General features: G+C 44.5%; 1 protein-coding gene across 8 annotated transcripts in view; it reads right to left on the bottom strand.

The window, feature by feature from the left end:
- The window catches only part of Sfmbt (Scm-related gene containing four mbt domains), a 49,144-nt gene that overhangs the window by 15,659 nt on the left and 9,326 nt on the right, over positions 1-24,159 (bottom strand). For 6 of the 8 annotated variants that reach the window (XM_037421141.2, XM_037421143.2, XM_037421144.2 and 3 more), the window contains 10 exons: positions 19,039-19,118; positions 17,381-17,510; positions 16,500-16,634; positions 14,289-14,377; positions 12,976-13,207; positions 11,773-11,852; positions 9,975-10,224; positions 5,530-5,609; positions 3,510-3,744; positions 1,815-1,901 (listed from right to left, as the gene is read on the bottom strand). In XM_037421141.2, the coding sequence (XP_037277038.2) occupies positions 1,815-1,901; positions 3,510-3,744; positions 5,530-5,609; positions 9,975-10,224; positions 11,773-11,852; positions 12,976-13,207; positions 14,289-14,377; positions 16,500-16,634; positions 17,381-17,510; positions 19,039-19,118 (1,398 nt within the window). The remainder of the gene's footprint in view (positions 1-1,814; positions 1,902-3,509; positions 3,745-5,529; positions 5,610-9,974; positions 10,225-11,772; positions 11,853-12,975; positions 13,208-14,288; positions 14,378-16,499; positions 16,635-17,380; positions 17,511-19,038; positions 19,119-24,159) is intronic. The other 2 variants (XM_037421142.2, XM_037421145.2) reach the window with 1 other exon arrangement.

Raw genomic sequence — 24,159 nt, 5'->3', positions numbered from 1 at the left:
CTCCGCTCCTTTGGCGCAGTCTGCGCCGGTGCAGTTGATGTGTCCATCGCCTCAGGAGAGATGACAGACAATGTTGTTTTCGTTGTAGGCTTCGTCGTGACAGACGGAGCCTCTTTAGTTTATCGAAGTCAGTAAGGATGGGGCACAATTCAGTATTTATAGTTCGCTCTATGTATGTAGACAGAGCACTTTAAAAAATATCAACTTTGTGCTCAGCTTCTAAACTCCCTGTGCCACTCGCAAATACAAAACTTGGCGAACTGTTCACAGCAGTCTGCTATTTGTACAATGTGTTTTTTCACCACGCCCGAGAGCTGGTTCAGGACCCGTCTAAAGGCTTAACATGAACTGGAAAAACACAGAATTATTTTCACATGAGCGTCAATGCTCCCCTTCTATTGCTTCTTGAAACCAATGACGCCCCGCCTTCGAATGTTGTACACAAAGTTGAACCTCCTTTATGAGACACACTGACTGGGAAGCTCTTGACCCTTATATCAGGTGTCTCTTATAAGCAGGGTACCATGTCCTCATTTTCTGATCAACCCCTATTTCTATTCAGACACACTGGTCTTTGTTATATTCATTTGTCCCTTACATCAGTATAACTTAGGAACACTTTTGACTGTACAGGTATGGTGGTGCCATGTTTCTGGGACCAGCTTCAGAAATCGTTATTAACGTTTTTAGGCCAGAAATAGGAGAGCAATGAAAATGCCATACTTTTGCAAATAAGGTATTGTCTGGCTGAAGAATATTTCAACCACGTATGTTCAATAGAGGTAAACACTTTCTTATTAACGAATGCGTTTCTTCTATAGAATTGAATTACGCCTGTCCTCTTTGAAGCACATTGCTATGAAATTTCGCACAGCTGCACAGACGGCATGCAAAAGAAAGACAATACAGTGAACGCCCAGTACAACAAGTTTCACAACAGTGTGTCAGAATTAAGTCACGATATAACATACAGATACATCAAAGCAAATGTAAACATGCCTTATTAGCACATAACCGATGCGCTGGCTCTCATTAATATTAAATAAGCACTGCAGCACCAAATGAGAGTTCATTATATGGCTTTGGCAGGCCTGAAACGTATATACCATTTTCTTCTGAATTGAGAAATGAAGATTATTATTAATGCTATCTTTATTATGTCTAAGTGCACAGTACTTTAATATGCTGCTAAATACAAGCACAAATTTTTTTTTCTCTGGACAAACAGAAATCCAGTAGATCGATGAGAATCACGGGGTTGAACTTGCAAAGCCATACACCCTCTATGAAAGCTGCAAGTATATGAAATTCATTGATACACAAATAGTAAACCTATGAATGCAAATGTTACTGGCCTTTTAATACCATTTGAGTGACATCGCAAAAACTAAGATAGTACTGCCGCCGAGTCGCAGCGACGGGCTTGTGGTTATGTTAAGCATGACACGAGCCTGACAACGAAGTGTAGTTTAACGACAAATGTAATACTCACATGAGCACGAAAGAAGTCGGCCTGTAGGGACAGTTATAGATCACTTTCACGAAAAGCCGGTATTGACTGGCCATAATTTCATTGGCAAGTTCACATGTGAAACCACGAAGGCTGACATTTGAAGTGACAACAGTTTTTGAAAAGCTTGTTGTAGTGAGGATTGACCGCAGCACAGTTATTCCATGTAAGCCAGGAAATAATGGAGCAAGAGCAGAGAACTGAATGAATGGAAGAAAAAAAAAAAAGAAGGAACATGCCATGCATACGGTGATGGTAGTTGTCGTTAGTCTGTGTTATGGATGAAAATGCTTGCTTGACTAACTTTGGGTCGGTGCTTGAGTTCGAAACTCACTTCTGCGGGGACCCTTGTAGCTCTGGTACTTTTTCTTCTTCTTGAGAAAGCCGATCTCTGCGAAGGAAAGAAAAAGCAGCAAGATAAACATGTATACAAAGATGTAGACAATGACAGCAGACAACATCCCCCACTGTTCCGTTTAGCGATGCGATTCACGCAATGTCGCATCCCAAGCATCTGGTATATATGCTTTAAGTATTTTGTTGTTTCGTCTGAGTGGCAAAAGATGGCACACCCTACACCCTATGACCCAAATATAATAACCATTTGAAACAGTGCCATGAAACAGGATAAAAAAAAAAGTAAATGTAACAGCACAGCAATGCTGTTTAGAAAAAAAAAAGTTTTTTCTTCTATATTCCCAAGCACTGAGCTATCCGCACTTTGGCATGAACCAGTTACCTTGCATCAAACCATTGATTGATATGTGGGCTTTGACGTCCCAAAACTACCATACGATTATGAGAGACGCCATAGTGGAGGGCTCCGGAAATTTCAACCACCTGGGGTTCTTTAACGTGCGCCCATATCTGAGCACACGGGCCTACAGCACTTTCACCTCATTCGAAAATACAGCTGCCACAGCCGGGATTCGATCCCGCAACCCGCGAATCAGAAGTCGAGTACTTTAGCCACTGGACCACTGCGGCACGGCTTGCATCAAACCAGTTCCCTCTCTGAATGGATAAGGACTATGACAGTTCTAACTGCTGGTTATGTGGTAGTTAAAACTGTAAAGATGGTTATGGAGAACAGGTGTAGCAGAGAACTCTAGGCTTGCTTTGACGTCCTGCTAGCTCAGCTGTTGGTTTCTATTTATTAAATTTAAGGGGGGAATAAGGTGCTGAAGAGTCAACTTTTGCACTGATCCACTAAATTTGATGAAAATTTCATGGATGGATTATTTTTCTGATACTTGAACATAATCCAAATTTGGTACTTCAGCAGGAATACAAAAGAGCTACAGCTGTTCTAATGGTGATGTTGCCAAACTAAGAAAAACTATTATTTTAAACATAATAAAAGTTCAATAATTGTTTATGCTTAGATGCCTGCTAGACAGATTGCACTAGTGCAGGATAAGGCCAGTCACATACTTTTTGTCAATCTTCTGTAAAAACGTCACTACTCCGAAAGAAAATTTGTTTCATTGTTACTGCATGTCAAGCATTTCAGAGATGCTTTCGACAGCAAATGCACCCCAACATCTCATTAGAAAAATTTGTTTTATTCCCTTCTATTGCACAGACAACAACCAAATTTTAGAAAGTTCTTTAATAAACCAGGAAGCAAAAAAAAAAAACAACTCAAATTTGAAAATACATGATTTTTTTTCTTTCCAAACAAATTTCTTTAGCCCCACATCCTTCCTTGACTTCATTAGCACTCGTGCGTTTTTTGCACATCTAAATTCAGCCGCCGTAGCCAGGAACTGACCCTGCAACATTGTGCTTAGCGACAGAGAGCCAACATCACCAAATAAACGCAGCAAGCCAAAAATTACGAACTGGGCAGCCTGTCGCTGCTATTAATTTGTCAAAGATGCGTTTTCTCTGGTCGCAATAAATGTGCATCCCTCGCTTGTTTATGCCTACCGTCAGAGGAAGCGCATAGTTCAAAGCAGCTAGGCCAGTGGCCCGACAGCAATGTCAGGCATAGTACCGTTCTGCCTGGGTGGTTCCAGGGGATACTGGACCATTTGGCACCAGCCAACAGGGAACAGGTCAGGGCTCTCGCAGTCACACCACTGGTCGTAACTGTCCTCCCAGCCATCAAAGTGCACCCGCAGCAGCCGGCCTACCACCTTCGTCACGCGGCCAACGCAGATGAGGCGCGGCTCCATTAGGTCCACCACCTCGGCATGCATGCCCTCTTGAAAGCCATGCTTGGGTATGTCCTGGCACAAGGAGGGAGAGAGAGAGAGAAAAAAAAAGAGTTGCTCTACTCAAGACTGTTACAGTGAAATGCTTGTCGATACGCTCAATCTGAATCCAGATGCATCGCATTCTATAATAATAATTGTTCAGCTTCTACGCTTCAAAACAACGATACGATTATAACGAGAAATTAGTAAACTAAGGGTGGGGCCTCCAGCTGCCACTTCATTTAAGAATTTGATTGATATGTGGGGTTTAACATCCCAAAACCACCATATGATTATGAGAGATGCCGTAGTGGAGGGCTCCGGAAATTTTGACCACCAGGGGTTCTTTAACGTGCACCCAAATCTGAGCACACGGGCCTACAGCATTTCCGCCTCCATCGGAAACGCAGCCGCCGCAGTTCATTCAAAAATTTCTCATGAAAAGCTTCTATCTTCCCTTCTTTTTGGATATGATTACGAGGCATGCTGTAACAGAGGGCTCCAGAAATTTGGACCACCTGGGGTTCTTCAATGTTCACCTAAGTGTAGGTACACTGGCCTCTAGCATGCAGCTGTGGCAGTCGGGATTCAAGCCCACGACCTTCAGGACTGCTGTCAAGCACCATAACCAGTAAACCACCATGGTGAGCGGCACCGCATACTACATGAGGCAGCATGTGGAAGCAAAAAAGGAAGATAAGAGAAACACGAGTGCCACATGGCTTGAGCAGTTTGGATTTGTGTTCAAATAACTATGCATAGAAGAGCTGTCACTCCTTCTGAAAGGAGCCTGCGCTTTCTTCTAAAAGGTTCTCCAGTAGAATGTTAGGCCACATGCAATGCTGCCTGTAAAAAATAAGAAATAAATAAATCGCCAGCCCTAGTTGTCTCCCTTCATCTCTCCTGTTAAAGTTGTTCTTACGATGAATTACCAATTCGCCCAAATAATCACACTGATCGGCTGTCTGTAATTCAAAGAGGAGAAAGCAAGTTCCCAGTGCACGCGACTATCGATGTCACCAGGTGGTGCTGGTATTGGAACACTCAAGCCATCCCTCGTAGTAATGTGCAATTCCTCCATTGAAAGTGCATTTTGTGAGGAAGCGGATTGCCGGATGTGAGCCGTGTGAGGAAAACATTAGCTGATTTGCAAGAGTTCAGCATCCATACAGAGATGTGATCATGAATGACACAAACACTTGTAGTAAATAACAAACAATCCTAAACAAGCAACTTTTGAGAACTACACGAAACAAGCGACAGCTGTTCAACAGCCATTCTCACAGTCACTGATTACAACTTTGTTGGCTACGATGTGGATCGCTGCTCCTGGTGCACTCATCATCTGTATGGGCCCCAGCCTTCATGAAAGCCACTGTACTGTTGTAAATACCATTGTCAAAACAATACAATGTCGCGAGAGCTCAGCATGGTCAAAGCACGCGCTTCTGCCAGTCTGTGTGCGCTGCAACCTACCATGCATTCTGATGTTAAAGAGTTCCACGATGAGGCCGTCAGCTCAAACGCTGCTTTTACTATATTCAAAGGCATTGAGAATGCTAAAGCCTTTATACAGACTCGCTAAAATTTAAAAACGTTATCCAAACCTTGCGGACATGCATCATGCGACTCCTTGCTCAAAACATTACAAGTGCATGATAGTTTAACCGTGGTTCATTTAAACAGTCTGCAGCATCTGCAAGATCTCACATACATCTACCGCAAACTTTAGCTGCTACATTAAGACAGCCAGTGAACCCCTCCCTAGATTAATTATGCACTCTAAAATGGTCCACTGGCCCACTAAACATATCTTACCTTTTTAAAAAGTGCCACGGGTGCTGCAACAGACTTGGTCTGCCGGAGGTAATCAAACCAACGGAAATCCCCTTTGTGACCTATGTGTTGAGGAAAGCAGAAAGGCAGACATTTATAAAATAATGAAATATTTTGTATTGTACGCAGAAAGAGTGCTTATTGTCAAGACATTTGCCACTCTCGAATGCTGCAGGCACTTCTGTCTAAAGCTGGAGACAACGTTAGTCACTTTCAAAGAATAAGTCTGTACCAGCAAACACAAAGAATAGATCCTTTAAAACAACCTGAGAGTACGTATGTGGGAATGTATATACGTTTACGTTGTGTGTGCAAAATAAGCAACTGATTTTGTCAAATATTGCAATGAATCAGGCAAACCATAACAGACTAAACAGGCCAAACTTTCCTTGTAAGCCTCTGCCTTCCTGTTTTCTAATCTGAAGAGTAAGAATACCAAACAAAGTTATTTGAAGCTCACTATAAGTTAGCCACCTTAGCGGACAGTGCATGGTGAGAATGTAAAAAATTTTTACGAACACACGTGCAAATTGCATGGAAGTCTTTAGCAACTAGCATGTTTAAAGGGGCCCTGAAACACTTTTTCAAGTAACCGTGAAATAAATTCACTGGAAGAGCTTATTGCCTCATGAATTCAATGCCGCAAGTATTTTAAGAATAAGTCCAGTGGGAATGGAGTTGCAAAGATTTGTTGCATGCTGCAATTGCCTTCTCTCTCCTCTCGTCTCGACGAAAGCGCTGGAAGCTAAGCAGCGAGGGATGGTAGAGCCACAAAAAAACATCACATGCGCTTCGTGACTTTGAGCACTTCTTTCTTTTTATCTTTTTTGAATGTGCAGCTTTTTTAATGTGATCACGCGTACTCAATTACAAGCAGCACCTCTCCCGGCGATCTCTGTAACGAGCGAGCGCGCCATGTTCAAATCAGCCAATGGCTGATAGATGGGCTTGCTTCGTGTGCTTTTTTTGGCATATTCCGTGATTTGTCAAGAGAAGAGAAAGCAATTTTTAGCTGACTTCGATAATTTATTGTGAATTCCAGGCAGCATGCTGCGCTATAATATTTGGCTCGCGTGTTGTCGGAAGCCCTACTACCGATTGGCAGCATTTTCTGACCATGCTCAAAAAGTATTGCAGCGCCCCTTTAAAGGGCCACTCACCAGGATTAACAATTTTGAGCTAACAAGTGCAATGCGTAGACAAGGCATTCATAATCACGTCTGCCGAAATTTGCAACACTACGCACCGTGGAAACGGGTCAAATTTCAAGATGAACGCTGCTACCCCTCTTCTCTGCCGGAGCGCGCCCAGAGAATGAGGGCATGACGTGCGGGTATGAATGGCCCTACGTACACGGCAATGCAGTGACGTTGGTCCCCTACGTAGACGACTCTGCTCTGATATTGCAAACAGTGGCACGTGACATGGCAAAAATTATTTTACATGACATGTGTAGATTATGTAATTTGTTGCTTGAAGAGATTAATAAAACCCTAAATAAATAATGAGACGCAATAAGAGAATGTGAGTGTCTTTTTTCCATTTTTCTCTCATGAATTGCAACGAGATGCGGGACTAATGTGTTGGCATTTCGCATGCGTTCGTGTCCCCGCGGTCAGCGCACCGAGCAGACGACCGCCGTGGAACGCTCCTACGCGTTCGCGCACTTATTGTGCTCATCTATTCTACCACCTCTAAGCCAGCGTTCCAAACCATCCCGCAGAAACAGGCAGAAGACCATAAAATAACGCTGGTCAACAAAGCAACGCCGCTCGCGTGCTCGGGGGTTGGACTTCTTTGGGCACGTCATGCGCACGTGAGCTCTTGGTCAGATGCCGCAGAAAGTGGGGAAGAGATTTGGGTTGCGAAAGCTACACGGAGGAGCGGCAAGGGTTTCGAGCTCGCCTCCTCTCACCTTCGTTTCGCGCCGCTTCAAAAAACCTGTTTTCTCCGCTCTTGATGAACAGTATCAAAAAATTTTTGTGGCAAAATGTTCCTCATTGGACACCCAACAACTTCTACTGTCTAACTAAAATTTGGTATGAGGCCTGGTGAGTGGCCCTTTAAACATGTTTTCATGATGACTTCTGCACCACCAACTTATAACCATATACTCAGTGTTACGAAAATTTCATCATTATAATTGATAATTGCTATAAATGGGTTCTACGAAAAAATACATATATATATATATATATATAGATGGCAGGCTATGAGAATACTGTAACATCGGATGGGATATACCAACAAACAATAGTGATAAGAACGACACAACTGGCGATTTTTCGAACATGGTTGAAAGTTCAAACGCTTTCATGAGATCACCACAAGCCCCGTAGATACAACATATAATAACATTTCATAATTTTATTCAAACTGCATGTTCGAAAGGGCATTAACAGAAGTCACCGCCGCTCCCACACTATAACGGAGTTTAAAAGTCAACTTTGCCGCAATGTCACACTGATATGAGGTGAAGCATACTAGAAATCAGAAGGGATACTGGGGGACGTTGAACATGTGAGTGGGGGTTCGGCAGCTCAAATTTCTCGTTTTAAATGCAAAGCATTCCTTAGTGTACTGAAGGCACTTTAGTGTGTGTGCATGCGTGTGTGTGTGTCTGTCTAGCCGCTCACGTCTGGGTGCTCTCGTGACCATTACCTTAACTTGGGGTGCAACAAAATTAGTATGAAAAAGGAAGATGGTTTGGCAAATATGACGCACTGGTCGTGACATGAATAATGTCACAATCCCGACGCGTACATCGTCAAACACTTTGCGCCAGACAACGGCACATAGCCACGGCCGGGTATGAGCCACTGGTATGCGAGTATGCGCCACAGGTTATGGACAGTTCATATGTACCCAGAAATGGCGACAACAGACGGTGGTAATTTAAACGCGAGAGCATTAAGAAAAGCTGACATCGGCAGCATTGACCCGACAAACATCAGGGACCCAGCAGGAATGGAACTCTAGCCTTCTGCGTGGTAATCAAGTACTCTACCACAGAGCCACACCAGGTCTCGGAACTACTTTTCAAATAGACCCTAATGTTCGTAAAATGTCAGTTGTGGTTGCAGTGCTGGCTATCCAATTGTATAAACATTACATATTCACTTCTACGATGCAGCCATTTCTTCGGTTAACGTCAATTGCAGTTCAGTGCCATCCACTGAGGTTAATTTATGTAGCAGTGTCTAGGGCTACCATACTCACGAGTAGAAGCGTTACACATCAGCTTACCGCTATTCGTGTTGCTTATACTAATGTAACAGTTGGCATCGTTGCAGAAATGTAAACAACTAGCTACATAATACATGTGCGACTGTCTGTGCGTACAGCATTTTAAAGAATATTTAGCGTCGTTTTGCAACTTACTGCTAAATAAAATGATTACAACCTAGTAACTTTTACTCCATATGCTTCACATAACATCAATTCCCAAGATATGTGGGATCTACCGAATTTTTTTTCTTTTCAAAGGTTATCCATTCCATTACTTTTCAACATAGACACCCAACAGCCAGAATTCACTGTTATAACCAATAAATGCTGCACAGGGCATTGTAGTCAAATAGAAAACATACAAAAGTTGAAGAAAAGTTGGTGTTGATCTGTTATAACTTATCACAGATATATTGTTAATACCAGTATTGTAATAAGTGGGCTTTACTGTACCAGGCTTTACATATTAAGATAATAGAAAAACTTTAAGCTCAAAAACAAGACTGAGATAGACAGGACAGGGGCTTCTATCTGAACTGTCTATTTTGCTCTGGTTTTTCTGTTCCAAATTTTTCCTATAGCTATAAAACACCTCATTGAATTTCAAGTTTTCTTATCAAACATGTTACGATACAGTCTACTTATCAGGCACACCATAATAAAGAACTCTAGACTAAACTTATAAAATAGGCATGCAAGGTTTTTCTTTTTTTTTTCTCTGGCAACTAAATGAGGCTGCCACGAATCGTACCCTCAAGCTCTGCAGTGAGCCTCCACAGACGCTAAGCTACTACAGTGGGCTTATAGTATGTGGGGGTGCCGACACCCCCTGTAGTTGTTTGCGCTGCGAGGCGCACCGTGGGCTGTGCGACGGGGGCCCTCGTGGTAAGTCAGGCGCTGGCGACGCCGCCTTGGATGTGTTATTGTGTTTGTCATGTTATTGCATGTTTGTCATGGAGTGTATGGTAATATTGTGTTAGGATATCCTAGCGTGTTAATTACCATTGATGTATATCGATTCGGCGAACGATATCGTCATTCTAAATCAGTTAAATAAATTTATGTTGTTGTTTGGTGTGTACGTACCAACTGTTTCTACTGTGTCCGTTCACTCCAAGAGCGTGGTGGTGGCGCTCGCCAATTCGAGACCCCACAAGTGTTGCAGTGGTCAAGCTGCAGTTAATATTTCTATAACTAACCTCTGGGAGGAGTCAGCTCAATGCCATTGAGTTCGCAGAAACCCACGGGAAAAATGCAAGGTGATGAGGCATGGTAGCAGAACCAGTCGGAGCCATTGGCTGCCATCATGCCATCGATGCCAATCATGAGATAGTTGTTGCGTAGCACTTTGGTCACGGTGGCGACACAGATGGTCGACAGGTTGAGGGGGTCAATAGCCTCTAGCTTCATGCCTTCTTTGAACTTCAGCTCACATTGTGGTGTGTGCACCTGCCAAGAAAGAGCAAAGTGCTTTTTTTTTTTTTGTAAACCTTGTTTCATCATCTTAATACATAAGAAAGGAGATGACAAGGACTTGAAGAATTACAGGCCGATCAGCTTGCTCTCTGTAGTATACAAGCTATTTACTAAGGTAATTGCTAACAGAGTAAAGAAAACATTAGAATTCAATCAACCAAAGGAACAAGCAGGATTTCGAACAGGCTACTCAACAATTGACCACATTCATACTATCAATCAGGTAATAGAGAAATGCTCAGAGTATAACCAACCACTATACATAGCCTTCATAGATTACGAGAAGGCGTTTGATTGAGTAGAAATATCAGCCGTCATGCAAACACTGCGGAGTCAGGGCGTAGATGAAGTATATATAAACATTCTGGAAGAAATCTACAGGGGATCAACTGCTACCATAGTGCTTCATAAAGAAAGCAACAAAATACCAATCAAGAAGGGTGTAAGGCAGGGGGACACAATTTCCCCAATGCTATTTACCGCGTGCTTACAGGAGGTTTTCAGAAGCCTAGAATGGGAACAGTTAGGGATAAGAGTCAATGGAGAATACCTTAGTAACCTGCGCTTCGCCGATGACATTGCATTGCTGAGTAACTCGGGGGACGAATTGCAACTCATGATTACGGAGTTAGACAAGGAGAGCAGAAAGGTGGGTCTTAAAATTAATCTGCAGAAAACGAAAGTAATGTACAACAACCTCGGCAAGCAGCAGCGCTTCGAGATAGGTAATAGTGCACTTGAAGTTGTAAAAGACTATGTCTACTTAGGGCAGGTAATAACCGCAGAGCCGAACCACGAGATTGAAGTAACTAGAAGAATAAGAATGGGGTGGAGCACATTCGACAAGCACTCTCAAATTATGACAGGTAGATTGTCACTATCCCTCAAGAGGAAGGTATATAACAGCTGTATCTTGCCGGTACTTAGCTACGGAGCAGAAACCTGGAGACTTACAAAGAGGGTTCAGCTTAAATTGAGGACGACGCAGCGAGCAATGGAAAGAAAAATGGTAGGTGTAACCTTAAGAGACAAGAAGAGAGCAGAGTGGATTAGGGAACAAACGGGGGTTAAGGATATCATAGCTGAAATCAAGAAGAAGAAATGGACATGGGCAGGGCATGTAGCACGTAGACAGGATAACCGCTGGTCATTAAGGGTAACTGACTGGATTCCCAGAGAAGGGAAGCGGGTTAGGGGGAGACAGAAGGTTAGGTGGGCAGATGAGACTAAGAAGTTTGCGGGTATAAATTGGCAGCAGCAAGCACAGGACCGGGTTAACTGGCGGAACATGGGAGAGGCCTTTGTCCTGCAGTGGACGTAGTCAGGCTGATGATGATGATGATGATGTTTCATTGCACTGTGCTGCAGAATATACAAATGTGGGCCCTTAAGTACAAGCTGTAAATTTCAATGCAAGAAGAAATCCTAGTACAAGTCAGAGGCCTGCTAAAGCTGCTACGCAAGTACAGCATAATTTTGCATTTTGTACCAGGTTACCGTGCTGTGACACAAGGTACTCACCGGAGGAAACATGTCCCATGATGCTTCGTCAGCCTCGCATTTCCGCAACAGTGCCTTTTCGAGTGACGACTTCGCATACTCTGTAAATATGCGCATCCGATGTAAATATGCGAAACATAAAAATTGCAAATCTTGACGTTGATAAATCTTTCTCTCAACAATTAGCAAGCGTTACTGAGCATGCATTTGTTGTCAATTTGGCAAGCACATAGCATTACGTTTTTAATTTCTCTGTTTGTAGTTATTGTAATACAGAGATTCAGAAGTTCATCGTTTACCTCACAGATGAAAGGAATGCTGTGCTACACACAGCAGTTCCTTAAATAAGTATACATCACAGCATCAAAGAACAATAAATCCAACCGATTATGAGTTAAACTGCCTGTACAGCCTGAATTTTCATGAAGTAATACTTGCCCTATGACCACCCTATTTTGTATGTACAAACTATTTTGTTTTGTTTTGTGCCTCTCCCCTTTACAAATCTCCATTTGCCAACCGAAACCTTCATTGGATACTGTACTACAAACACAATAAATAATATTTCTTTTTTACACACTAGGCTCAGCAACCAATCCATGAACAAAACTAACCAAGAGCCATTGTGCAGTATTCTGTGTAACCTCCCAGGTGAATTCAACACCTGTGGCTACAGAAGCTGGCAAAGTTCCCATCTTTGCTTATCGAACCTTATGAGCCACAAACCACTTGACTTGAGACGGCCCTAGCAAGCTCTGACATACCAAGTGTATGCACAAAGAACAAAATGAACAGGTTTTAGGCACCTACTTCAGGAGACTTCCACATTCCTGCTTAATTCAAGGGTATATTTATTAAAAATTTCCATTCGCTTGCAAAGGGTTTTGAGAGGTCGGCATAACACTGATTTAAAGTAATACTTCACGAATAAGTGGACGACAGGGTCAAATGTGATGAGGGCAAGAGCGAAGAACTATACTCCTTGACATATTGAACACTACAGTAGAATCTCAGCAAATGAAAACGACTTGAGCAGCATGGCTGCTTAACTTGAAAAAGAGTAGGTTCTGTTTCGAGCGTCTTCTTTATTCACACCCACAATTTTAGCGACTCTAACCCATGCTCAAGACGCATTTGCAACTCCGCAATTCAATTACCAAATTAACCCACTCATGGAAGCTTTGCCCCTCGCTGGTTTATTCAGCAAAAAATCTGAACACTGACCGGGGGATGCCCTCAGATCATGGCCAATGACCTGTGCCCAGCCGATCGGGTGGATGAGTGACGAGCGCTCGTGGCACCAGAAGCCGTCGTCCCCAAGACCCTCGTACGCAATGTGGATGCGTCCTGCAACGCAGTACGTGACACGTGCCACCCTCACTGATGAGATGCGCTTCTTGTCCACTACTTCCAGCCGCAGCCCGATGGGGAACTGGCCACGTGTGCACTCGCGCACCTGAACAAAATTACAGGTTCTGCTCTTAGCTCTTTCATTTTTTAAAAAAATTACATATTGTTTGATAAAATATAACTATATGGTTCCACCCTTGGCACTCATAAGCATTCAGCCATATTAATCAAGTGAGTTCCCACACTCTGGATGGCATGCTAAAACAGCATTCAGTTATGAACATGGAATCTTGGCAAAAGGAAAATGCTACTGTTGACGTCCTCTGGCGTGACGAGTTGAAAGTCAACCGTACAAAGGTGTGGTACCCTAGCATACTTTTAATCGCATGTCAGCTAGCGGGCTCACTGAGTAAAATGTGCAAATAAACAGCCTTTCGTTGGTTTGCAATATGGTGGTATTGTGTCTTACGTTCCTTGAGTGTGAAAGATCCTAGGAGCAGTAACTTTTATGAATTGCAGACAACAAAAGCATTGTCACCCAGGTACAGTGATATCGGAACAGAGGCATAGACTCTGACAACTATTTCCAAGGTTCTTGTACAGAACTATAGTAATCCCCAGCTGATGGTCTAGCTGAAGATGTGGTATACCTTATTCCCCTGCACTCCGATCCTCTTCACAGTCACTAAACTCACAATACTTTCCACTAAATGCACATAAAAAATGTCATCAGCTTGTTACTTTGTATCACGAAAAGTACAAAAAGTTCCTACAAGGTTGACGCTACAAATATGCTGCACTCCTGTGCAGACACCCGCAAAAGATTATGGGTAGATTCACTAAAAAAGTGCGACAAACCACATTGAACAAATTGTTGAGTGAAAACCTGTTGCCCTTTAACTTTCCAATAAAGGAATGAAACCAAACAGGGGATGTCGGGAGGGGTCACGACACATGAATTAAATGGGGAGCATTCAACACAAAAACAGACTTCACTAGGGAGTGGGAGTTCTGGCTTAGTTTGACCTCTTTAGCAGGCACCAAATTTAGAGAACGCAACGATTTCTTTCTCGGATCCAACAAATAGTACACTTGCAGAGCCATCAACTAGGGCCTGTGTCAGATGAACCCTCAACACTCGCTCACTGTAAACACGCATCTGAGAAAGGCATGGCTGGCTTCCATACCTTGGCATGAAAGTTTGTTGGAAGGGTACGGGCGCCTGTCAGCCGCTTGACCAGGAACTGCTTCCAGTCACCGTGCTTGTGCTCAATTGCTGCAATCAGGAGAAAAACGCTCAAATGTGTTTTCCAAGTACATACCTCCAAACATTAAAACATTCCTATTGCTCAAGTACAAAAGACACCAACATTTTACAGTGACTGGAAAGTTTGGATAACCGCAATTAAGATTAAATATCTTTTGGAGCCCCGCCCCATCACCTCATACCACTACTGGTGAAAAGTAAAACACTGCTCAGTCGATTGACTAAAATTATGTTTACAGCAAAATGTAGTAAGCTCTTGACAATAATTTGTGCGCTTCGACAACTCTTAGCAGTAACTTCTGCGGTTTTATGCATCAAAATCGCAATATGGTTATAAGGTATGCTACAGTGGTGGGCTCTGGATAATTTACGCCACTTGGCGTTATTCAACAAGGCACTGAAATAGCGCAATACACGGTGCTCTAGCATTTCATCTCCATCCGAGATTGAGGCCACGCCCTTCGGGTCAGCAGCCGAGCACCGTAACCACTGCCCCACCACTGTTGACCTTCCAAGCGCTTGTTCATGTCATTCGGTGATGGAACTACAAAATGAGCCCCCTAACAACTACTGGCTGTTGGCTGTTACAACAGTGGACTTCAACATCTGCAACTTCTCTAAAGTGTATGACTGTAATCTTCCATTGCGCGTACCTATATAGATAACTCAAAATGGGGAAAAAAAAAAAAAGATGTTTAACACCTTTAACCCAACACCTAGCAAGAACTCAATGCTGTGCTGAGACACTTCAATAGAGTTCCGAATTTCACAGCAAAAGCTGGACAATGGCACTTGGCAAAAAAGATGATAATCTTATACACCGTCAAACAAAAAACAAGCTCAACCTAACAACGTGGCATGTGCTTTATAGTTTGCGACAAGCACGCCTCAAATACTTTTCCAAGATTTGTTTCCGGTTTCCACGACATACTGACTTATACGACATACTGACCATTGTAGGCAATAGTGAACACATTCTGTCCAAGTTGCTGTGATTCAAAATAGACATCTCCTCAGATGCAATGGACAGTGTGGGGTCTCGATTGGCAAACGAGCGCCATGCCACGCTCTTAAAGTGAAAGGACACAGCAGATGCGGTCGGTACAAACCAAACAACATACACACATTTATTTACCTCATTCATAATGACGATCATCTGCCGAATCAATACATCAATTGTAATCAACACAGTAGGACATCCTTACACACACACACTCCAAAACAAACCCAATAACATGACAGACAAACAAACAATAACACAACCAGGCTAACACACCCAAGGCGGCGTCGCCAGCGCTTGACTTACCACGAGGGCCCCCGGCGCGCAGGCAGCGGTGCCACGTGCCGTGGACCCACGCTAGAGACAACCGTTCGCAGCAACTGCCACGCGCAGAAGAGCCTCGCTCAACTCTCACCCGCCACCAAGGCTTGCTTCCGCCAGGGGTCACTGCCGGCGCTACCCCATAACGACGATGACAATAGTGGTGCTCAACGCGAATACGCCACCTATCGCCCGGCGGTCGTCACCCAAAATGCGGCTTTGGGGCGAGACACGTGCGCCACACGGCGCAAACAACTTTACAGGAAGTGTCATAACCCCCACAACAGGGATGCTTGCTCTTCCGTATGTGTGATCACAAAGTGGCAGAATGTTCCTAGCCTTGACAGCATGCTCACATCACGCACGACATTCAGAGGACATAAACACATGTAGTTGTTTTTGCTTTTGATTGAGTTTTACAAATTTATTTGATCGAGTTTTACAAACTGAAAATGTTACATCTGTTATTCATCATACAAAGCAAGCCGTGCCTGAATATACAAAAAATTATTGAATGTTGTCGGTTATTCTAAACGACTTGCATGCACAATGCAAACAGCGGAGTACATTACAGAATGCATGCAACCACCAGTGATCATACTGCAATGTATTGTGACTCACGTATAAAACACGAACATGTTTGATCCTCAGATTAGGTTATCGAAGATTGACGACACTTCTCACCGCTATTGTTGTACTACGAGTGTTACTTTTTTCACTGAGTACAGGTTTGCCCAGCATGGAGTTTAGCCTTTGATAGTATGACTTCTGCATTCTTCACTGTCATAACAACGTGAAAACATTACTTACTCTTTGGTGGTATAAGAGGCTTCCCTTGTGCCGCGCACCAGCCCACTGGGTACACCGAATCGATGCAGAGGTTGACCCAGAAGTCCTTGCTTTCATCCATTCCAAAACCCTCATATCGTAGTTTGGCCATGTAGCCTAGCATGGTGGGCAACAGGAGACACAATTAATAAATCGATTTCGTTATCACCAGATAAACTCTAAAGAGGTATGCGAGGTGAAAGAAGTTCAATTGACCAAAAGGTTTACACCAGCTCTTCATGCATTTCCCTAAGACGACTCAAAAGGCAAAAGCATTAGTGGCAATTCCTTAAAAACTGGAATGCCTTGTTATAACTCGACAAGCTGCTGGGCTGGCCATGTCTCATTTTTGTACTTTATTAGCCTTCTGTGGTGTTGCATGCCTCCACAGTCTACCACACAATCTACTATGCCCTGGCTGGGCGTCTTCCATAAAATGCCCTTTCCACACTACTCCATAGTGGTCAGCAGGCAAAGTCACGCAAACGCTGTTTAAAAATTTTTAGTCATAAGACTGCCACAAAGACAAAGTGAACATGCAGCTCTCATGTCTGTAGACACCTGCAAAGTCGTATAATATTTTGTACGATTTTGTGCTAGCACTAGAGTTCGATATTTCAAAGTAAAGCAGGGGCTATTACAGATATTGCTGGGCAGGTATCTAGATTACCTCTGACCACTTTTTATCCACAATGTAGACGTGGATCTTTATTGAATGAGCACTCTTTTTTAAATTCTATATATACGTCAAAGTGCAGGGGCCACAGCTGGGAATCGAACTACACAGCCTCATGCTCAGCTGTAGAATGGCACAGGAGGCAGCACAGTGGATTACTACACCCAGACTTGCCCTACGAACTCACCCGCTATCTTGACCACCGTAGCGATCCAGTAGAAGCTGGAAAAGACGTGCTTGAAGCTTTCACAGTCTCTGTTCTCCACCTCCACTTTCATGCCGACAGTCACATTGTCCCAACAATCAGCAAAGGCAGCCTAAATGTAAAAAGACAGAGATCAATTTCAACAAGAAGCCTGGGTGATCATTGAGTTAAACATTTGAATGGTACTGCACAATAGCCTGCGAGGGTCACTATACTAGAGGAGAGCAACAGAGACTAATTTCAGCTGCCCAGGCTTCCTGAATTCCGGAACAAGCAGTTCGTCTGCTCGTGCGGCCTTGCACGACCTCTTCGTGCACGCTGGTACAATTTCAGCGTGAACCTGCCCCTTCATTCGTGTGTCGTCAACATCCTCATGGTTTATGCGAGTGACGTCGGGCGAACTTAAGACTTCGGGACACACCCATACTCTCTCGTTTATTCAGTTTTACGAGTGTGAGGTTTAGAACGTAAATACTGCTTGTATTGTTTGGCTGATCATAGTGTGTGTAACCATTGTTGTCAAATTGATAAATGTTTCTTGTCTGTGTCTGACGGCCCCGAACCATCAAAATTGTGAATGCAGCTATCCAGAGAAAATTCACACTGCCGCGAAGCCCCGCTATTAAGTTAAATGCACATATTACCCTCCCATCGACTGATCAATGTTTAATTTTGAAAGGTGGTCATACCGACTTATATGCTCCAAGTACACTAAGTTTTAAAACATAACATATTTTACAGGTTATCCCTGGCATTCTGCCGATAATAAAATCCTGCTAGTATTCAAAGTTGCTTTCACTCAACCAAAAAAAAAAAAAAAAAAGAGAGATTTGCACATGTCTTGTTTCAATTTTAAAAAGTACTGTGCAGTTTAGTTGGATCATGACAAACATGCTCATTTTTCTGTACAATATGGGACATATACTATTCAAATTTGATTAGAAAATATTTGACCAAATCATTATTCCCTTCGAACTGTAAGTTTACCATTCAGACAAGCCTATTACCCGATTAACACACTGGGCCGAGGGTCTCAAACTTACTTCAAGTAATCAGCCACAGATGCAATTTTTAGTTTCACAAGGGCTGTCACAATAAGGATGGTGAAAAAGAGGAGGAGGGGTTTGATCAAAATGTCTGCCAAATCCTCTTCAGATATGACCCACATATACACGAGTCATATCTGAACCGGGACTTTGGCATCAGGATTTGAGATACATATCGTTAGCAATCTTGAGATTGACTGAAAACTGGATGCAGGTCCTAAAATAGTTTTTGATCCACGAGAACGTTTCAACACACGGTGCCCGCATGAAATGCAGTTTTTCTTTTGTCTTATTAAAAAAATCTAACAAAAATATGGTAAGAATAAAGTCAACCCCGGGCCAGGCCTTTCGCAAACAGGCCTTTTGAGACCCCTGCACTAGGCTTTGTAAAAGGCCGGACATCCATGAAAATTGCAAACACAACATTCCTCAACTATTTGTAAGCATCCATAGAAATTTGGTAACTACCCAACTAAGGCCTGCATTTCACAGCTAAGCGTAGATCTTCAGCAGCGGTAATGCAATCACTGACAAGAATTTTCCAGCAGCGGACAGCACCTCCCAGTTTTCATAATAAGGAAAGTGGATACTTACGTGCTTAAAACAGGAAACGGGGGCTGCCACAAAGTCGGCCTTCGTTAGGTAGGGCTTCCAGTCAAATGAAGTGACCATTTCTACATAGCCAAAAAGAAATTCAGAAGACAAGGCTGTCGTGATATATACTACAAGTGTTTCTCTGCTTCCTTACGTGTTGGAAGCACAAGGTGGAATGTGTAATTGCTGCACCAAAAGAACACTAAACAGAAAAATTCTACAATATTGAGAGAGCCACACTTGCCACAAGGATATGCTCGGTAAGCCAGGAAAAATGTTAAAGATGAAAGACAAGAGGCGATGCAGCCTCGAATTTCTTACACAAGCTCACCATGACATATTGGTGGCGATTATAATGGTGTCAATCAGCATGTGTAATCCTTTATTGACAAAAATGGACTTTGTTGTTCACCAAGAGAGTCAAAGACTGCGTTAGTGAAGTTTTAAAGGGACGTTGAAATGAATTTGAAGATATTCAACATAATATTCAACATGCCAATCCTGCAGATTGCAGCAGCTCAGCTGAACAAATTTTCAACTTATTACTCATTATGTGTCATTTTTCCTCCTTACATAGCCTAAGCGATCGATATTGCTACATAGCTGACATATCAGCTATCAGAAGACGACAACGAGGAAGTAGTCTGTCGGTTGTGCGTGCTGTCCTCCATCTTAGTCGATGCTATACACATCAGTGTCAATATAGATTTTAAATAGACACGCCTCGTGTCATTTTTACGTAACATCTTTGCGGTGGAAGTGCTGGGTACTTCCCTGTCTTCATCACGAAGCTCCACAACGGCCGCATCATCATAGGTCCAACCATGTCACACGTTGAACAACCATCGTCTTCACCACCTGCCCCTTCCATGACTTCTGCGTACGTCGTTCTACCTCTTGCTCGTGATCCCGGTGTATTTTCGGTCAGGATGGTGTTGACGTCGACAAATGGATCAACCGGTACAAACGGGTCAGTGCAAGCTATAGGTGGAACCGGACTCTTATGCTTGACAATGAGCTTTTTTACCTCGATGGCCCACCGCGGGTGTGGTTCGAGACGCACGAAGAGGAGATTACAAGCTGGGACTCCTTTAAAGAGAACATTCGGGACCTTTTTGGAAACAGCCTTGAATGGCAGATCGCAGTGTCGAATCAACTGGCGGCTCGTGCGCAGACGTCGACGGAGTCGTATGTCGTGTACATTCACGATGTCATCGCCCTATGCCGCCAGATTGACGAGCACGTGAGTGAGTCTGGGAAAGTGGCCATTGTGCTGAAAGGCATAGCAGACGACGCCTTTAATCTTCTAGTGTACAACAATGTTGTCACCGTTGACGCCATCATTAAAGAGTACCGGCAGTTTGAAGATGCCAAGAGCTGCCGTATTACTCAGCGATTCGCCTGGCTGCCCAACACGGCCGCAACCTCATCGTGTGAAGCCGCCCACAGTCCCCCACATATGACATCACGCGCATTGTTCGTTGGGAAATTGAAGCCGCCTGTCCGGCTCCTCTTCAGCCACCTGTTTTCGCAATGCTCGCCTCTGACCAACAACAGCCGTCAGTGGCATTCATACAAGCTGTGGTGAGGCAGTAGTTTGCGAACCTCGGCCTTCCATCAGCATGTCCCTTGACTCGCCCTGAAGTTTAGTCTTACTCCCCAGGACACGCTCGCCATTTACCTCCAACAATGCCCTTCCGTAACCCTTCGGAATGGCGGACACCCAACGGCCGGCCTATTTGTTTTTCCTGCCACCAGCCTGGGCACGTTTCTCTCTATTGTCGCCGCCGTTAGTCAAACCAACCACGTCAGACTTTCTCTACCTCTGCGCACATGCACCCTACAACCCTTCGACGTTCAGCCGCCGCACACTTCAATTTCTATTTGTCGTCATCTTACGAGCCTTCCACTGACGCCCCTTTGCCCGGTCGCCGCTACACTGACTCCCCTTCGTCCGGTCGCCGCAACTTTCGCTCCCTGTCGCCGCTACGCCACCAATCCCGCTCTCTGCCACCTCGGCACTTTTCGTCACCGAGCTTCTCTGGACGATCACAGCAGCAAAACTAGATATAGCAGCTTATAGAAGTGAAGCTGCAATACCAATGACAATTGAAAATCCTTTACTGACGCTTCCCACGCACCCCAGCTTGCTTGAAGTACAAGTCGACCATGTTCCTGTGACCGCCCTCATTGACACAGGTGGGCACCTGTCTATTATGAGTGCTTCTCTACGCCCCGGCTTGCCAAAGATTATGACGCCGTCTACGGCGCAGGCAATACATGTTGTCGATGGCGGTACTGTACCAGTAATCGGAATGTGCACTGCTCGTGTCAGCATTGCCGGTCGTCACGCCGTGGTCCTTTTTGCCATGCTAGCCTGTTACCCTTATGACCTCATACTTGGCCTTAATTTCCTTTCTGCACCCTCGGCCTTAATTGACTGTTTGTCTGGTACCCTCAGCCTTGATCTACCAATCTTTGCCGACTACTCTGCAAAGCCCACCAGCCGCTTGAGCCCAACCACTTTCGTTCGCCTGCCACCTTGAGCCATCACATACGTGTCTTTGTCATTGGCCCCTCCTGTTCCTGACGGTGATTATATCGTTACGCTGATTACTGACGTTCAGCTGACGTGCAGTGTTACTGTGCCCCATACCATCGTGACCATAGCGGATAACTGCGTGTTCCTTCCGCTCCTTAACTTTGGTTTCGCCCCTCAAGTGTTGCCCTGCCAGATGTCTCAAGCCCAGCTAACTACCATAACATAGGACGATGTCAGTGTTGTCGCTGTATCTGCTCCTGATCGAAGCGCAGTCTCACAGTCAAACAGCTCGGACGATGCTATTTTTCGATACATGATTTGATCGGAGCTTTTACCTCACCAAGCTGACGCTTTCTGCCAAGTTTTGACCTCATACAGTGACATTTTTGACACCCACGATTGTCCCTTGGGTCAGACTAAAAGTGTCACTCACCGAATCAACACTGGCAACTCTGCGCCCATTCACCATTGACCATACCGCGTGTCGGTGTTTGAGCGAGAAGTGATCCAAAAAGAAGTGGCTAAAATGCTTACAAAAAATGCAATCGAACCATCATCGAGCCCTTGGGCATCTCCCGTGGTATTAGTAAAGAAGAAAGATGGCTCATGGCGTATTTGCATTGATTATCGCCACCTCAACAAAATTACTAAAAAAAGACGTGTACCCTCTACCACCCATTGCGCATTGACGATGCCATCGATTGCCTCCATGGCGCCACTTTCTTTTCATCTCTCGACCTCCGATCTAGCTACTGGCAAATTGCTGTAGATAACATGGACCGAGAAAAGATCGCCTTTGTTACCCCGACGGTCTTTACCAATTAAAGGTCATGCCCTTCGGTCTCGCAAGGCTTCAGCGATCTTCAAGAGAACGATGGACACGCTCCTACAAGGATTTAAATGGTCGACATGTTTGTGTTACCTGGACGACGTGATCATTTTCTCACCTACCTTTGCAACCCACCTTGAACGCCTTTGGAGCATTCCATATATATATTGCGGTGGGCCGGCCTGCAGTTCAATTCCTCTAAAGGCCACTTCAGTCTTCATCAGATTACCGTGTTGGGTCACCTTGTTAACGCTGCCGGCGTACGACCAGACCCGGCAAAAGTATGCGCTGTAACAAACTTCCCAGTTCCACGCTCTATCCATGATGTTTGCAGTTTCGTGGGCCTCTGCTTCTACTTTCGCCGGTTCATAAAAAAACTTTGCGGCACTCGCACGGGCACTGACCGACCTTCTCAAACAAGACGTCCCATTCTGTTGAGGCCCTCTTCAAGCTGACGCCTTCTCTCAGCTGATCACCTCTCTAACCACACCTCCTATTCTCGCACATTTAGGCCCCGATGCTCCTACAGAAGTGCGAAGGACGACTTAGCCGTTGGGCATTACGCCTACAGAAGTATTCCTACTCGGTTGCTTACAAGTCTGGACGTCTCCATCTGGACGCCGATTGCTTATCCCGCTACCCTGTTGATCAGCCCAACGAATCAGATACCGAGCCTAGCCTCAGCGCCTTATCAATGTCACAGTTTCTTCAGATTGGGGATGAATAAGGTTGTGATGCTTCCCTGCGACAACTTATTGGCTGTCTCGAATCTGCTCCAAACGACACATCGCTTCGCATGTACGTCTTCCTGAATGGCACGCTGTACCGTCGTAGCGTCCAGTCAGATGGCCGTGAGCTCCTCCTTGTTGTGCCGAAATATTTGCACTCAACCGTGCTGCAAGAGCTTCACGATGAACCAACTGCTGGTCATCTGGGTGTATCTCGCACGTACGACCGTGTGCGTCGCCGCTTCTTTTGGTGCGGTCTCGCCAGGTCCATTCGCCGTTACGCGTCCTCCTGCGATAAATGCCAACATAGGGAGCGACCTACAGCACCCCCTGCTGAACTTCTTCAACCAATCTCCATCCCAACCTAACCTTTCTTCCGTGTTGGTATAGATCTTATTGGTCTTTTTCCAGAGTCAAAATCGGACAAGTGGGTCGCCGTTGCTACAGACCATGCGACTAGGTATGCCATCACTCGAGCGCTCCCCACCAGCACCGCTACTGACGTTGCGGACTTTTTGCTCCACGATGCCATCCTGCACCATGGCACTCCTTGCCAATTACTCACGCATCGCGGCCGTGCATTTATGTCCCAAGTGATCGACGACCTTCTGCGCTCTTCCTCGCCGCAGCACAAGTTGACCACATCATACCATCCCCAAACAAATGGCCTTACCGAACACCTAGATCACGCCATCAAGGACATGCTCGCGATGTATGTGTCCTCCGACCACTATGACTGGGACCTGGCACTACTTCACATGACCTTCGCGTACAATTCTTTGCACCACGACACTGCTGGTTATTCACCCTTTTATTTGCTCTATGGCCGTGATCCGACATTACCACTCAACACCTTACTTCGAGGTTTCTGCTCTGTAGCTAAGTACCGGCAGGATACAGCTGTTATATACCTTCCTATTGAGGGATAGTGGCAATCTACCTAATTAGCTTAAGTTGAGGATGACGCAGCGAGCAATGGAAACAAAAATGGTAGGTGTAACCTTAAGAGACAAGAAGAGAGC

The sequence above is a fragment of the Rhipicephalus microplus genome, chromosome 2, assembly GCF_043290135.1.
Source record: "Rhipicephalus microplus isolate Deutch F79 chromosome 2, USDA_Rmic, whole genome shotgun sequence".
Taxonomy (NCBI): domain Eukaryota; kingdom Metazoa; phylum Arthropoda; class Arachnida; order Ixodida; family Ixodidae; genus Rhipicephalus; species Rhipicephalus microplus.
This window is presented reverse-complemented; position numbering and strand designations above follow the sequence as displayed.